At 38.1% G+C, this 17,142-nt stretch overlaps 2 protein-coding genes across 4 annotated transcripts; one reads left to right on the top strand and one right to left on the bottom strand.

Annotated features, from left to right (window-relative positions):
- Positions 1–3,707: 3,707 nt before the first annotated feature.
- ABHD13 (abhydrolase domain containing 13) lies at positions 3,708–11,718 on the bottom strand. Of its 2 annotated transcripts, XM_042810640.1 has the most exons (3): positions 11,571–11,718; positions 10,067–10,102; positions 3,708–6,346 (listed from the first exon to the last, which is right to left on the bottom strand). In XM_042810640.1, exon 3 carries the CDS (start codon positions 6,309–6,311, stop codon positions 5,298–5,300), a length of 1,014 nt encoding a protein of 337 aa, XP_042666574.1. In that variant the 5' UTR covers positions 6,312–6,346; positions 10,067–10,102; positions 11,571–11,718; the 3' UTR covers positions 3,708–5,297. The 2 variants fall into 2 exon arrangements, with proteins under 2 accessions (XP_042666574.1, XP_042666575.1); XM_042810641.1 differs by lacking the exon at positions 10,067–10,102.
- A 128-nt stretch (positions 11,719–11,846) lies between these two features.
- On the top strand, positions 11,847–15,733 carry LIG4 (DNA ligase 4). 2 transcript variants are annotated; one of them, XM_042810112.1, is made up of 2 exons: positions 11,847–11,923; positions 12,179–15,733. In XM_042810112.1, exon 2 carries the CDS (start codon positions 12,196–12,198, stop codon positions 14,932–14,934), a length of 2,739 nt encoding a protein of 912 aa, XP_042666046.1. In that variant the 5' UTR covers positions 11,847–11,923; positions 12,179–12,195; the 3' UTR covers positions 14,935–15,733. The 2 variants fall into 2 exon arrangements, with proteins under 2 accessions (XP_042666046.1, XP_042666045.1); XM_042810111.1 differs by having other exon boundaries at positions 11,855–12,075.
- Positions 15,734–17,142: the final 1,409 nt, after the last annotated feature.

Consider the following 17,142-nt stretch of genomic DNA (forward strand, 5'->3'; position numbering starts at 1 on the left):
AGTGTATCTCCAGCTCTTTGACACTATGCAACTTGACAGATTTTACACAGATGGGCTAGAAATGCATCTGTATGGCAGCAAAGTAAACAGCGAGCCATGGCCCTTCACATGGGAATGGTTGCTATTCTGCTGATTAAATTTGTGGACGCTTAATAGATGGAACAGGATGGGAATCCAAATATTTTCAAATCACAGCATTTCTCCATAGCTGCATCTATTTGCTACACTGTTCCTGAATCCTCAAGGACTGAAAGGGACAATATTCTGCCTGACCTTCTACTTTGCCTTCTTGTAAATAATTACCCCACACCAGACGTAAGCATAATGCAGAACAGCTGTAGAACTTCCTTTCTTTCCATCTTCAAGCAGCAAAATCTGCTTCCTAGCTGCTTGTCAAAACTAGCAGAAACATCTCTCTGGAACTTGGGCTAGAACACAGTTACTGTGCCTTTGCAGCATAGCATTGTTCAGCTCATCACTTAAGACAAAAATACTGTCTATCCTAAGCTCACTGTTATGAGTGAAACCAAGCTCTGTAATGCATTAAAAACAGGGCTGCTATTACTCTGCATTATTTTCAGAGGAAAGAAAACTGCCATTCTTCAAGACAGAGGAGAGTTATTCTGTCCCCACTCAAGTGGAACCATAACAAATGAATCACACTAATGTTTTCAGCACACTTCCAGAAAATACTCAGTTTATTTTTCTTATCTACTTACAGAAAGAGAACTCTTTAAAAAGTCTAAAACTAAGACCTTGAAAAGGGTCCAGCAAAGGATTTAATGCTCATTAATGCTCATTAACAATAATGAGAAACACAATGAAAAATATTTCCTAGGCGACATGTTCAGACCAACTCTCAGCTCTCCAGATAAAAAAGAAGTCCTGAAAGGCAAAAAGTGACAGAAAGCCATGAAGGGCTACCATGAGTTTTATTTACTTACTAATGCTTTGTGAAAGCAAAAATGTGACAAAGCTTAGAAATAGACAGTTAATTTATCTTCCCTCCTATTTGTAATAACTTTTCACAAATGTCACCTCTAACAACAGAGATGACTATTTCATGTGCCCTGGCAACTGAAAATGATACCCTGACCAGGCATACAAAATTACCCTGTACTCATACTGAAGACAGGTCACAAACTAGAACAAGACATCAACAGCACTTTTAATGTATCAATTTATTGCATATGTCAGTACATAAAAATAGAAAAGTGGTTTTTGTAAAATTAATTTTATTGTAAAAACCAGACTAGAATGAGAATGTAAAACTTTGCCACAATTAGCACATATTGATACAATAACATTTATGCTTCATCTACAAAACTTAAGAATATTTTATTATGACATTTTTCCATTAACTATACACTAAAGAAAAATCAAATAAGAGAGCTTGAATCATTTATTCAAATGACTATTCCTGAATTCAAAACATGAGTGTTGTTTAGAACTTGAGTATGCTTTCTCTATCTACACTTCTGCAGGATTCTACTCTGAATTATACAAGCAGGATGGCACTGTAAATTATTCTCAGTGGGATACACCAGGCTGATCCCACCAGTGCAGGAGGCACTGCTTTTGCATTTGACAGATGTATCCTTAGGAAAATCACTTGTTATTAACAAAATAAAAATAGGCCTTTCAATAATTAAATTATGGAATAGAAATGGAGGTACGTCTGCATCTTTTTGCTAATAGGAGAACATACCTTGGTATTCAGCCTTGTATACTTCACTAGGAACATTCAAGGTGACACAAATGATTAGCTAAGAGATGCTGATATGCATATTCTATATAAATAGTTAAGCCATTTGCCCTTCATCTGAGAGATTGTCCATAACCTACCAAATGCATTTGTGCTATATTTCTAATTTTACCTGAGAAATGGACATGAGGGCAGTTTTATCAGTTTACCTTTTTCTTTCATTCCCATCTCAAACCATAGCTTATCTCTGCAATTCACAGTTCAGAAGCAAATACCAGGAATGTAAACTTGGGTCAGCAGGAAGCCTCAAGTATTTTCACTAATTAATACCAAACACACAAGGTATTGTACTAGATGATTCCTTACATGGACTCTACAGCTATAGCTGTTCAGCTCCATCACTCCACCATTCCTCCTCCACCCCTGGACTTTTTTTTTTTCCTTTTTTTTTTTTTTTTTAAACAAAGTTCCTCTTATAAAAGGGACAATTCCTTTAATGAACATACTCAATGTGAAAGGCTTTCTTACAAATCTGTGAAAATAAATCAACTTCCTCTTCTCAAACTAGAAACATATATATACACATACAACAATCACTTGGGAAACATTTATACACAAACAGAGAACTGGTATGGGAAAACATATCATGGAATTAAGTGCAATAAATGCAATAGTATTTTAAGAATTTTTGGCAATATGAAATTATTACTATGATTCTTGCAATGTACTGTCTGAAAATGGCTTTCCACAGAAGACAACCATGAGTTGCCATCATATAGACCACAAAACAAAGCAAGTCCTGTTTTGTCAAGCTACAAGATTCTTCTTTCTTTTCCCTCAGATCATATTTACAGCATTTGAATATTTGCATAACTACTTTCTTCCTGTCTTCTTTCAGTGGCTTTCATAGCCAATGCAATGAAAAACAGAATGATAATAGGCATTCATCTGCATGTGGATGTGTCCAATGTATTAAGCCCATTTTTGCTTCTTCCTCATATGGAAAGTGGAATACATTAAGTAAGCGTATATGATGACTGCATCTTCTCGGTATTTGTAAAACCAGATATCTTTATGTCCTGCAGACACTATGGCGAAAAGATATGGCTTGATAATAAAAAGTAAGGTTTAAATACAGTGCACTATGAACAGCTCCTCTTCACTATAACCCAAGGCCACACAATTGACATTGACGTTAACTGTGGGCCCAAACGAGAATATTCATTTGTATGGAAATGCCACATAATCCAGAAGGCTGGAAGGGAAATGGAGGTGTTCTGGGTTGATGTTTTTGCCTGCCTATTTGATCTGTGCAAAGTGGAATAGAATCTTTACTTAGGAAATTCACATATAATGACAAATACAATAGTGTTTAATGGCAAGCTATGATAACTTTTGAAACAACTATTTATCTGTATTTAGTCTTCCAGTAATTTTTTTCTTTTCTTTTGGCTTTATCACTTGTTTTCAGAAAAAAGCAGTACACATCCACTTATTTTTCTTTCTCCCTTATCCCTCCACTTTAATTCAAAAGTATTATGAAATAACTGAAGCAATATATCATGGGTGACAGAAGAACCAGCACTGTTTTTTAAAACATCACAAAAAGAGAATGCTCCTCAGTCCTCCCAAATCAAATGGCACCAAAATCTTTTCTTCAAAAACCTCTGAAAAAAGAAGACCATTGTACATTTGAGGACATGGTTTGTCAAGTTCTAAGCTATACTTTGTCTGCAATGATTTTAAGTCTTCAGGTTCAAAAGCATCTACACCTTCTTCAACCATTTCTGAACGGATCTTAGTAATAGAATGACAAAATATACTTACCAGAGTTAGAAGCAAATTCTGGTATGTATGCTTGTTTAAAAAAGAAAAAAAAAATTGAAAGGATGATATTGAAGTGTTTATAATAAAATAAGTATCATTATCTGTAATCTTGACAACATGCATGTCCACATTATAACTAATTCCATGTAAAAAATTGGAGGCATAACTACTGAAGTACTAGTTCAGGAAAGCAGTTTTATTCAACAAAAGAACTTATGCTCAAGCTTAAAATATTCTGATGCTTTTCTGAATCACAGCATCATGGTGAAAAAATAATTTTATTTAAAAATTTCAACCTCGAGGGAAATTGTACAGATTTGGTGTTGGTGGAAGACTTTTCCACAGCTCTTCCCATAAAAATTGAAGAGGCAAACTCTCAGCTGCAGCAGATGGGCAATTCAATCTGTAGAATAATTTACACAACACACCCCATTAAACTGAACTAATACCATGCAAGTTTGGAAAGATTACTTGGATAAAGCCAAAACCCAACATCGAGTCAGAATCAGGCTCATTCAGAGCATTGCTGGCTCTGATATGATGAGATACAATCCTAAAAAATTCCAGTATAACTAAAGAAAACTCAGTTCTACTGCCTATGCATTGGCCACTTTCACACCATGTGACAGAAGTGCAAAAAAAATTAAATTTGTTTTATAAGCAAGAGAGTATTAATGTTCTCCAACTAATCTTATAGCTGTTAACGTGCTGCTCATTCTTATTACTCTTACTGTAACGCCAGTCTATGTTACTCCCCAACTGTAATCACTGGTATTTATTTAGATTTATTTATACCTCCAAAAGAAACAAAGGGCACGGATATTTAAAACCAAACACAAATAGGTAACTTGCGTGATGCTTCCATCCATCACGCTGACCACTCCGCCTTAGGAAATCCTACCTCAGCTATATGGGCTGACAACATCAACACTAACTTGCAGGCAAACAGATGAGAGATTTAGTTGGAGAGGACCTTTAGAAGTCAAATCATACTGCTCTCTTTTTGAGTGTTACCTCTATCTTTTACGAAGAAACTGCCTGGGCAAAATCCACCAGCCATCATGTTCAGCCACTTACAACTTTATAATAAAAAGTGGGCCATACTATCATACAAACAGTAAACTGAGAACAGGGAAAATGTCATTTCCTCTTCAATTGCAGTTTGAAATATATATATAAATGTGTATGTATAACTGTTTTAAAAAAAATAATGAAGGATGGTATACTTGTAAGTATACACTATCATTAATGTTATTGTACATTATTTAGCACATTAAAAGACTTCCCACCTTGCATAATATAAAATTTCAAGGAATAAAACTATCTCATGCATGGCACAATTTAAATAAACTCAAGAAGAAACAACAAATCATTGAGCTAACCATGACTGTCCATAAAGCTCACACATACAGCAGTGAAGCCTCCCATTGTTCTAAACTAACATGTTCTGTACTATTCTTGTAGCAAGTTTTTTGTTTTTTTTTTCTTTTTTCTTTTAATAGCAACTGTTGTACATATCAAACAAATGGAGTATTTGGACAGATATCAAAAAAGTATGAGAAAGACATAAAATGGTTCATTTACAATGCTGCAAATGTAAAAGTTATCTGGAACATCTTAATAAAGCATCAGACCTTTCAAAGTTTAATTTCACTCTTCAGGCAAGTACAGACATGACATACATTTAAAAATGGGCATTCTTTTACCACTTCTCACAAATCAAGACACAGTGCAGGTATAGCCCTACACCAAAGAAGAATATCAGTTATATTATTGTTACATTAGATGATGTTTTTGCCATTTCTTCAGAGGAATGACTCTTTATTACATCTTTGATGAACTGTTCGAGTGCAGTGAAATATCCCTGGCACTGCCAAGTGTCATTATGAGTTCCATCAGGAAAAATTGCCAATCTCTTAGTCCGAGCTGGGGATAATTCATAAAGTTGCTTCATCATAACTGGTGGAATTAACTGGTCAGACAACCCAGAGATGAAGAGCGAAGGCATTCTGCACTGAGAGATTTTCCTGTAGGACAAAAACTTATTTTTGTAGCACCATAAAGGAAGGTATCTCATTGGAAAGAAAGAAAACAAAGTGCTGGCCATGTGTGGGATGCTAAGAAAGGTGTTCTCAACCATGATGGCAGATATCCTATGGGAATTTTCAGATGCTAAATGAATAGCTACTGCTCCCCCTAAGGAACGGCCAAAGAGAAAAATTTTTGTTTTATCAAGATCAGACCGAGTCATCACATAGTCTAACACAGCCTCAGAATCTATGTACAGGCCTTCTTCACTTGCTTCTCCTTCACTTTTTCCATACCCTCTATAATCAACTAGGATTAAGTTTACTTTCAGGTTTACTAGCATTAACAAAGCATTTGGCAACCTGTGGCCAATGTTGCCTGCATTCCCATGAAAGTAAATGATGGTTGGAGAATATGCTGCATTGTCCCCCGTGTATCTCAGCAGAATAAGATTGAGAAGAACTCCATCTTTGGTTTTGATGAAGATGTTTTCATGTGGTATACCAGTAGGCATAGGAACATAAAGGCGTGATGAAGAGGGCTGTTCAGGAAAGTAAAGCAGCATATCCTGGAATTTATATAATATACCTGCTATTGACACAAATATTAGTAAGAGTAGTATGATGCCTCCATACAAGTGGAAAGTTACTATCAAAGGTAAAAGAGAAATACGGCAGAGACCCCAAGACCAGGAAGCCAAAGCTAGTAGCCATCTTTCAACAAAGGTCCAAAGCATCCGTGACTTTTCCATTGTAGTAGTCAGTGATCTTCTACTTCAAGTAAATCCTATAAAAAATCCAAAGAGAAATATAAATATAAGAGAAAAAAGAATCTCTTTAATCTTCTGGAAATATGAATGCCTTGTTGTACATCATTACACAAAAGCATAAACATTATACTTGATGGGAAAACCCCTTCCAATTTTTGGAAAACATTCAGATCTGAGTAACAAGTAAAAAAGCAAACATAAGAAAAAGGCTTTAAAATAATCCTAAATCCCAATTACAGAATCTCAACAGGCAATATCTAACAGTAGCACTAAAAATTAATTTACTGGAACCTCAACCTGCATTTTCCTTCATTTATCCCTGCTGTCCACAACAGAAAACATACACTTTGGATTGTCAAAAGTTCTTGTAAGTAATTCTAGAATCCAGGGAACACAAACAAAAATAGCTGTTCTTTCTACACTGCTACTGATTAAGTAATGTTAAGAGGAACATTGAGTAAGCCTATGTACTTCACTCTGCAACCAATCAAGGCTAACAGCACACACGTAGGGACAGCTATTGTTTAGTTGTTGTAATCACAGTTGATCAAGGTTGTGCAACACAGAGTAACACACCAACCTATCAGAAGAAAGAAACTCCATTACAGCAAGATACCACATGGTGCTTACATTTATAACACATTTTGCTATTTTTTTTTCTTAGTTCTGATTTATAAAGACTGCTGTATGCTCTCAGATCTGTAAGCCATACTGAATCTGTAGCTAAATGGCACAATTGTCATCATACAAGACCACTGAGAACAGTAGCTACCTATGTTATGCTACCCTGATCGATGAAAAGCACAACTGTTGGTAAGTCCAAAAAGAAAAGACACATCATAAACACACAATGCATAAGATGACAGTGACATCCTAAAATAAAGGATTAAATTCTCTGGATCAGGCCGAAAAAAGGTCACCTCTATAAGCCACTCCCCAGATAAGCATGGAAAAAAGTCCAGGAAAAACTGCCATCTTTTATGCAAATTATTACAAGTAAATCAGAAACAAATCTGTTACACCTTAATATTTGCACATTTATCAAGTGCAATGTGAAAAAGTTTTTACACATTCTATCTACTCCAAACGTGCAGAAGTGAAGAAATAAGAAATAGCTTAGAGAACAACTATTCCAACTCAGTTTTCTTATATTATTTATGAATTCATATTCAGTATCCACATTCATGTATGCACAGATGTTGCCTGAAAACAGACAATTTAGGACAGAGGATATTAGGTATTTCCATTTCTAACAGAACTTTCTTTTGTCATAGGTAAGCTCAGAAAACATGGGTTAGATGAATGGACAGTAAGGTGGATTAAGAACTGGTTGACTGGAGCTCAGTGCTGTGATCAGTGGCACTGAGTCTGGCTGGAGGCCTGTAGCTGTTGGTGTCCTCCAGGAATCTGTTGCATTCAACTTATTCATCAAGGCACATGAAAGCAGAGAGCACACCCTCATCAAGTTTGCTGATACCAAATTGGTTGAAGAGGCAGATACACCACAGAACTGCACTGCCATTCAGAGAGACCTGAATAAGCTGGAAAGTTGAGGGAAGAAGATCATCATGATATTCAATTAAGGGCAAAAGCTGGATCCTATACATTGGGAGGAGGAACCCGTGTACTGGTACAGGCTGGAGGCCGACCTAGTGGAATGCAGCTCTGCAGAGAAGGACCTGGGAGTCCTGGTGGACAGCAGGCTGATCATGAGCCAGCAGTGTGTCTCTGTGGTCAAGGCCAATGAGATCCTGGGGTTCATTAGAAAGAGTGTTGCCAGGAGGCTGAGGGAGGTTCTCTTTTCCCTCTACTCAGCCCTGGTGAGGCCACAACTGGAGTACTGTGTGCAATTCTGGGCTCCCCAGTAAAGGCATGGAGCCCCAGCAAGTCCAGAAGAGGGCTACAAAGCTGATTAAAGGGCTAGAGTATCTCTCCTACAAGGAAAGGCTGAGCGAACAAGGCCTATTTTGCCCAGAGAAGACTGAGAGGGGATCTTATTAATGTGTAAAAATATCTTAAGAGAGGATATCAACAGAATGAGTTTAGGGTATTTTCCGTGGTGCCTGACAACATGACAAGAGGCAACGGACTCAAACTGAAACACAGGAAGTTCCAACTGCACATGAGGAAAAACTTATTTACTTTGAAAGAGATAGAGCATTGGGACGGGCTGTCCACAGAGTTTATGGCATCTGCTACTCTGGAGATATTCAGAACCTGCCTGGATGTGATCTCCTGAACAATATGTTCTAGGTGACCCTGCTTGGTGCACTGGGGATAGACTAGATGATCCCAAATGGTTCTTTGCAACTTCGACCATTCTGTGATTCTCTAAGTGGACAAACATTTCCTACAATGAATTAGAAGACCAAAATTAGTAGCACTGGTAACAACACAATAAAAACACTCCTCCTACACCTCCAATGCAATTTTGCTTCCTTATGAAAGAAAATAGGGCCCAAAAAAGCTTTCTCAACAAGATGTGCCCAAAAGACGAATAAAAACGACTTATAAAAAGGTCAAAAATGTTACATAAGACAATAAGATATTTTGTAGATGGCTATTCCATGTACACTAAGGATTGATATTAGGAAGTAGGTAAGTTATAAAACCAGCTGTGAGTATGTTAGCTTCATTTCTGCATAGCTTCATGTTTTTATTTCAGTAAGATAATTCTACCAAGGTGCTAAACTACTGAAATACTGCTGCTATACTTTGCTACTGGAGTAGAAAATACAATGTGCCCAGTAACTAGAACTCAATGTAATTCTGTACTACCGAAGTGCTATTACACTTCATCCAACAAAACAACTATTACATTATTAAAATATGTATGTGAAACAACAGGATTTCATAAATCAAGCCTTGATACCAGAAACCAAATTCAGCAAATACTAGAAGCATACACTCAAAATATGTAACCTACCTTTAGACTTTCTTCAGACTATACAAACAAAGCTCTACTGCTCTTTTCTGAGTCACAATTACAATTAGAATTTTCTTTATCATCTAATTGATTCAAATTTCCTCCTGTCTTTCTGATAAAGCTATATAAGAAAAGCCAGCTTTTGCAAAAGCTTTTTTTGATTATGCTTGTGATCTTAAGGAACAAGCAGAAAACAGCCTTAAAATACTAAGTTCTTAGGTAAAGTTTTCTGCTGTAGAACAGAAATGTGGCACAAGTTAACATTAAGAACTATCTGAAATTAAGACATAGCCAGAAGGCTGCTGTGCTTCAAACAGTGCATCTTGTTTAAAGACCAGTAAGGACCAGTTCAGTTTACAAAGCTGCAAATTGTATTGCATCTCAAAACATAAGTGAAATTTGGCAGCCCTGAGTTGCTGTCTTATCTACCTGTCTTCACCGCTGAATCTATTGTTCAGGAATTATTGCCACTGACAGACTTTTGTGTTTCATCAGATAAGCTACATGTTTCATACTTAACTAACTACCCAGAGCATAAATCAATCATAATTATAAAAACTGTGAGAAAAAATTGTCTTTATGACCAAAATGTTTAAATGGTATTCTGCTGTGCTCTAAAGCAAGTCTTAAATGGTTAATATCATTATCAACTAAGTCCATAAAAACTTCTGAACAACTATTCACCCATTTTGAACAGCAGATGAAACTGTTCTTGTATTTGCCACAGGCTTAGTCAAATTTGTGGTCTTTTCCTATGTTTCTGCTACTGAAAAAGCTATTTTACACACTAATTACATTATAAAACATTTACCTTTGGATGTGACGATTTTCCGTGCTTCATCTCTGCCTGAAAGACAATTTCATTTGGGAACTTTGAGTAAAATTGTTTTTTGCGTTACACACAATCAATGTTTTTAATTGTTTATTTGAAATAAGCTTCAGGAGTACTGACAGCCAGTACTCTTAGAAGTTATGCACCTGACTCACTGATGAAGCCAAACATACCATACTCAAGCTTTTGCACGAAAGAACTGATAAAGTTGAAAACATCATTTTATAATGTAGTTTGAGAAACACTCTGAAATGCCTCAGACTACATACATTATATAGCATAAAGTATGTATAGTTTATAATAATAAAGTCGTAGTAGATCTACAGTGCCTCCAAAACTTAATCTTTAGTCAGAATATGAACACACTTAGAGTTAAGAACAGCAGCATATCTGATCTCTTCAAAGAGCTTCAAAAATGTTAAATTTTAACAATCACTGCAGCACTTAGGATTTCTTCGTGGCTTTGAAAAAGAGGCTTTTTTTCAGAATACAGAGAGAAATCTGAAGATACCTGTTCTGTCATACTATAATTTCTTCCTCTATGCTCCACCTCCTCCAGACAAGTTTTACACAAGTTTAACATTTACTCACAGTCCTTCCAAAGGCTTCTGGAAGTAGAAATATTGAGTCCTCAACTATCAAAATACAGATCCAGAGAAAGAACTAGTCCAGAAAAAAAGACCTACAAGAAGTTTAACAGTGATCGGAAAACTGCACACTCTTGGTTCTAAAAATCTTATCGATGAACTCTCTCAGAAACAAAGCAGCTACTCCTACCTGAGCCAAAAGTGGAGCGTGCACAATACAGCATCAGACATTTGAGGACTGTTTTCTGGAACCAGAAAGCCACTCTTCCTACTAGAGCACACTTCCATAGCTCTGCATGAAGCTGTGCATGCTCATGATTGAAAATGTTATTTTCTTAATCTCCATTATGCTCTTCGCTCATGCACAACTGACAAATCCTCATGATTCTTACAAGTATATCCCAAATTATGATGGCACTATGTTAAGGAAACAAGAGCAAGAGCAAAAACGAGGGCTGTTACTGTCGTAGAGCCTTGGCATTCTAGTGAGTATGGACTCTTAAAATATACTACTTCCATTTTTACAGCCTGCTCAGTCTTTTCCATCTATTCCCGTGACACGCTAAGGAGAAAGAAGCCGTCATCTCTTGCCCTGCCTTCTTCAAACACCCCCGCGCACAGGGGCTGCGTCACATAGAAACTAATGAGGCCCACACGGGGGGGCGGGGGGGAACACGTCGCAGCCTCTGTTTTCCCGGGGCTGGTAGGAAGGCACACAAAAGAGCTGCTCAGAGCCGTTGGGACAGACGCCCGCGGTCAGCCGAGCGGAGCCGCGTCCACCCACAGAACAGCCGCCGCCTCCCAGCGCGTCCACGGCCTCCCGCGGCGGAGACCCGGATGCCCCCGCCGACCGCGCCAACCTCCCAGCGGGGCAGACAGGAAGGGATCAGACCCACCCGCCTCATCGTCCCGCGGTGACCGCCGCCGGCGGAGCCTCAGCCGAGCGCGACCCCAAAGCGCAACTTCAACTCCGTTCCTCCCAAGCCAGGAAGGCAACAGCCGTAACTCCCGCTTCCGGGTCAGGCAGTGCCCACTTCCACTTCCGGGTCACGCCGCAGCTGCCGCTTCTCCTTCCGTTTTCTCCTTTCTTCCAGGCCCTGTGGCGTCGCCGCGGTTTCCCCGCAGCAGCGCTCTTTGCGCAGGCGCAGCGCGGTGGGGGCGCTACCGCCCTGCTCCGCCCCTTCCGGAGTAGAGGAGGGGGGCAAGGCTGAGCACAGCGGTGCCGGGCTTTGCGCTTCCTGGATTCCGTGTAAGTCTGTTTGGGGCCGGCAGCTCGCGGCGGTTCCTTTCCGTCTCACCCAGCCCTCTTCTCCTCCGCTTCTGCTCTCGATAGAGGCTGGCCGGCCTCGTCGTGACTGTGGCAACGGTGTGATGGTGGCAGTGGGCCTGCCCGCAGCAGGGGTGTGTACTGAGGGGTACATCCTGTATTTATTTTATTTTATTTTCGAGATGGAATAATATGCTGGCATCTCCTTCCTTTACAAACGTAATTTTTCTGGTTTAGTGAAAAAACCTACCCAGATGGCTTCTGCACCCGCCTCACAGCTTTCTCCTAAAAGAACAGTGGCCTCGCACGTGCCTTTTGCAGACCTGTGTTCCACCCTGGAGCGAATACAGACGTGTAAATCCCGGCCAGAGAAAACCAAGTACTTCAAGGATTTCTTAGATTCCTGGAGAAAATTCCACAGTGCTCTCCATCAAAAAGAGAAAGATGTCACTGATTCTTTCTATCCTGCTATGCGGCTTATACTTCCACAGCTGGAAAGGGAAAGGATGGCGTATGGAATTAAGGAAACCATGCTTGCAAAACTTTACATTGAACTGCTTAACTTACCAAAAGATGGAAAGGATGCTGTGAAGCTTTTAAATTACAGAACGCCCACTGGTTCACGTGGAGATGCTGGAGACTTTGCAATGATCGCATACTTTGTGTTAAAACCCCGAAGCCCTAAGCGAGGCAGGTTGACTGTAGAGCAGGTCAATGAACTGCTGGATGCCATTGCAAACAACAATGCTGCTAAAAACAAGGGACTGGTAAAGAAAAGCCTTCTTCAATTAATTACCCAAAGCACAGCACTCGAGCAAAAGTGGCTCATCCGGATGATTATAAAGGATCTAAAACTTGGTGTTAGTCAACAAACGATATTTTCAATTTTTCATCCTGATGCTGCTGAATTACACAATGTCACGACAGATTTGGAAAAAGTTTGTAGGCAGCTGCACGACCCCTCTGTATCACTTAGCGATGTTTCTATCACGTTATTTTCTGCCTTTAAACCAATGCTTGCTGCTATTGCCGACGTCCAGCAAATTGAGAAGCAGATGAATAACCAGGTATTCTACATAGAAACTAAACTGGATGGTGAACGTATGCAGATGCACAAAGATGGTGATGTGTATAAATATTTTTCCAGAAACGGGTTTGACTATACTCAGCAGTTTGGTGCTTCCCCCCTCGATGGCTCATTAACACCATTTATTCATAACATATTTAAAAGTGACATACAAAATTGCATTCTTGATGGTGAAATGATGGCTTACAATCCTGAAACGCAAACCTTTATGCAAAAAGGAAACAAATTTGACATCAAAAGAATGGTAGAGGACTCTGATCTGCAGACCTGCTTCTGTGTGTTTGATGTATTAATGATAAATGATCAGAAGTTGGGTCATGAATCCCTGAGCAAAAGATACAAGATCTTAAGTAATGTATTTACCCCAGTAACAGGCAGGATACATGTTGTACATAAAAAAAGTGCCAGGACAAGAAAAGAAGTAATTGATGCTTTAAATGAAGCAATAGATAACAGAGAGGAAGGCATTATGATAAAAGATCCCATGTCCACTTACAAGCCTGACAAACGTGGGGAAGGCTGGTTAAAAATCAAGCCGGAATATGTCAATGGGCTGATGGATGAGCTAGATCTTCTTATTGTTGGTGGTTACTGGGGAAAAGGCTCACGTGGTGGAATGATGTCTCATTTTCTGTGTGCTATTGCAGAGACTCCAGCTCCAAATGAAAAACCTACTGCATTCCACTCTATTTGTCGTGTTGGCTCTGGCTACACTATGAAGGAATTATATGATCTGGGTTTGAAACTGGCTAAACATTGGAAGCCTTACAATAGGAAGGACCCTCCTTGTAACATTTTGTGTGGCACTGAAAAACCTGAAATGTACATTGAGCCTTGTAATTCTGTCATAGTTCAGGTCAAGGCAGCTGAGATTGTTGACAGTGATATGTACAAAACTGACTGTACTCTGAGATTCCCCAGAATTGAAAAAATAAGAGAGGACAAAGAATGGTATGAATGCATGACTTTGGACATGCTAGAACATCTTAGAAGCAGAGCAGAAGGGAAGCTGGCATCCAAGCACCTATATATTGATGAATACGATGAGCCACAAGAGAAGAAAAAGAGAACTGTACCAAAGGTGAAGAAGGTAATTGGAATAGCTGAACAGTTTAAAGCTCCCGATCTTTCTAATGTCAACAAAATTTCCAGTGTGTTTGAGGATGTAGAATTTTGTGTGATGACAGGAACTGGAAGGTACTCCAAGTCTGAACTGGAAAGCAAAATAGCTGAATGTGGTGGCAGTGTGGTACAGAACCCTGGACCTGACACTTACTGTGTCATTGTAGGAGCTGAGAATGTCAGAGTTAAAAACATTATTGCTTCCAACAAATATGATGTGGTGAAAGCAGAGTGGCTTCTTCAGTGTTTTCAGTCAAAAATGCTGGTACCTTGGCAGCCAGCCTTTATGATTCACATGTCTCCTGACACAAGAGAACATTTTGCTCGTGAGTATGATTGCTATGGAGACAGCTACACAGCAGATACAGATGTTGCACAACTCAAGGAAGTGTTCTCAAGAGTGAAGGATAATAAGAAGATGCCTTTGGACTTGATTGCTGAGTTAGAAGAACGGTATTCATGGAACAGCTGTCAACTGTGTATATTCAGAGGAAACACTATTTATGTGGACTATTATGCTATTATTAACAAGCCCAGTACCAAAATCCATGGCACAAGACTATCAATTAGAGCTTTGGAGCTCCGTTTTTATGGTGCAAAAGTAGTTCCTATTCTTGAGGAAGGTGTGTCCCATGTTGTTATAGGAGAAGATCATTCCCGAGTAAAAGAGGTGAAAGCTCTCAGGAGAATGTTTGGAAAAAAATTTAAAATTGTATCTGAGCTGTGGGTAACAGAGTCAATTAAGGAAGGAGCCCCAAAGAATGAAAATCAGTTCTTAATTTAAAGTGGTTTTTAACCTTAGATTAAAAGTAATCTTCTGGTCACAATTGAACTGGATATTATGAGCTTGTCTTAAATTTTCTTTGTGTTTTAAATCTGTGGCTGAAGAATAATGCTATTTCTGGAATTGAAGGAAGGCTTGTAGCTGTACTGTCATGGAAGCAAGGGAATGCAAAGCTGGTGAGAGAAAAAGCCACAAGATAAGTAATGTAAGCCTTTTACTTCAACAACAGCTCTCAGAAGAGATCTAATCTTTTAGATAAGGGAATTGCTAGCTATGAGCAATGCTTGCCTCTGTTGTTCAAGATGGAGACAATAACTATCTCATGGAAATTTTACTTTATTTATTTATTGATGATGAGATTCATATATTTTTAAAAAGAATATGATATGTGTATGGTATGGTGCATAACTGAGTAATTTATAAACTTTCTTTGTGCTGTTTTACTTTATTTACATTGGTTTTAGTATTAAGTTCTGTGCAACCTCAGTACCACTTTGGTTTTAAGATATTGCATTGATCCAATGTTTCTTTCTATAAACACTGTAAAATAGAAATCAAACTTCATACTGAGGTGCTAATAAATTCATACTTACCTATATATCTAAACTACAAATTAATTACTTAACTGTAATGATATCTTTTTCCATTACAGTTCAGGTTAAACCGTCAACCATGATGTAACTGGGCTTTTACACTTTATATTTCAAAAATGTTTCATGTGCTTTTTCAGTAATGTGCAATGAATTTCCAGATATTTACTTGAACGTATATTTTTTTAATAAAATATGTTTTAAGTCTGCCTGCTTATTTATTTATTTGTTTTTAAGTGAGAAATAACTTTTGAAAAATATGAAGTACTAGTAATGTATTTCCTTTTTTTTTTTTTTTCAAAGCTATGCAAGGCTGCGGAAGCTAAATCTAATAATTTCTCAACAAGCTTCATAGTCTTCCTACTGACTCCCACAGCGTATTAACAGCAGGTTTCTTTTTTAAAAATATCCTGTGGGTTCAGTATGCTGGTTTCGTTCATGTCTCTTTTTGTGTTTTGCCTCACTTGTAATTAGGGCTAGAAATTAGTTTAGAAATTAGTTTTTCTGCATGCATATTTATATGTAGCATGATAGTTAGTATACAAGGTAATGTCAAATAATTTTGTTGGTGTATTTTCTTCTTTCAGTTACTTTTTTGCAAGTTTACATTAAAATGTTTAATAAGAAATTCTGTACTTCATGTATCAATGTAATAAAGGAATATTTAATTGGTCTTTAGGGATCCTCTGTGGACGCTTTGGTGGCTGGAATGTACTGCTCTGTGGATGAGGTGTATATATCTAGAATATAGGCTGGGGGAGGACATAACAGAATCATTTCTCATGGCAGAATAGAAACTACTGTAAAAAAAAGTCAAGAAAGTGTGAAGAATTTTGTGGATCTGCTTAGTTTTAAGAAAATTCTGAGAAACAATTGAAGGCTGGAAATGATTCAAGAAGTAGGAGTGTTTGTTCCAGGCACTAAAGCTTTTCGTAAGAAGTCAAATTAATTAAAGAGGTATGCAGAGGATTTCTGGCATGATGTCTAAGGAAGACTGAATATAAGGCAAGATCTGTAGGTAGTGGTATGAGCTGAGATAGACGAGTAAAGGTGTTTGTGTAGAAAAAAAGCTGTCTCCTGTCTGTTCTGATTGGTATATTAAACAAACAAACAAACAAAAAAAGAACAAAATATAACCATATAAAACTAGCCATATTACTAGCTGATCATCATCCATCAAAGACAGTGTTCAAGAGAGAAAAAGCTGGAGTCAAAATGCTGAAACATTTGCCTGCAGTTTGAACTTCCTGAAGACCTCTGATTACAAAACATCCTCCTGTTGTACTTTCTACTGCAATAAATGCTCCCATTTCCTTAATTACAGTTAGATCTTTGAAAATAGGGATTTTGTAGGTGAATTTTTTTTTTGCTTATTTACATCTTGTGTAAAACTGATTTTATTTTTTGAACAACTTGTCTTGAAAACAAACCTTCCAGTTTACACTGTGATATGAAGCTTATTTTAGGTGATGATGGTTGTGAAGAAGTGGAGGAAGAAAAGAGCTGAGAAAAGAGAACTGTAGATCTTATGCTTTCAGGGAAGAATAGAAAAGTCTATTCATTGCCACTTTGCGAAAACGCTATCAGTGAAAGAGAAGGGAGAAGAGAGCAACATTTA

Source organism: Centrocercus urophasianus, unplaced genomic scaffold (assembly GCF_019232065.1).
Source record: "Centrocercus urophasianus isolate 14NV4802_14NV808 unplaced genomic scaffold, USGS_Curo_1.0 seq_12, whole genome shotgun sequence".
Classification (NCBI taxonomy): Eukaryota; Metazoa; Chordata; class Aves; order Galliformes; family Phasianidae; genus Centrocercus; species Centrocercus urophasianus.

Excerpts from the sequence above, each read along its gene's own strand:
- ABHD13 (XM_042810641.1), bottom strand. The coding sequence starts at position 6,311 with ATGGAAAAGTCACGGATGCTTTGGACCTTTGTTGAAAGATGGCTACTA.
- LIG4 (XM_042810112.1), top strand. The coding sequence starts at position 12,196 with ATGGCTTCTGCACCCGCCTCACAGCTTTCTCCTAAAAGAACAGTGGCC.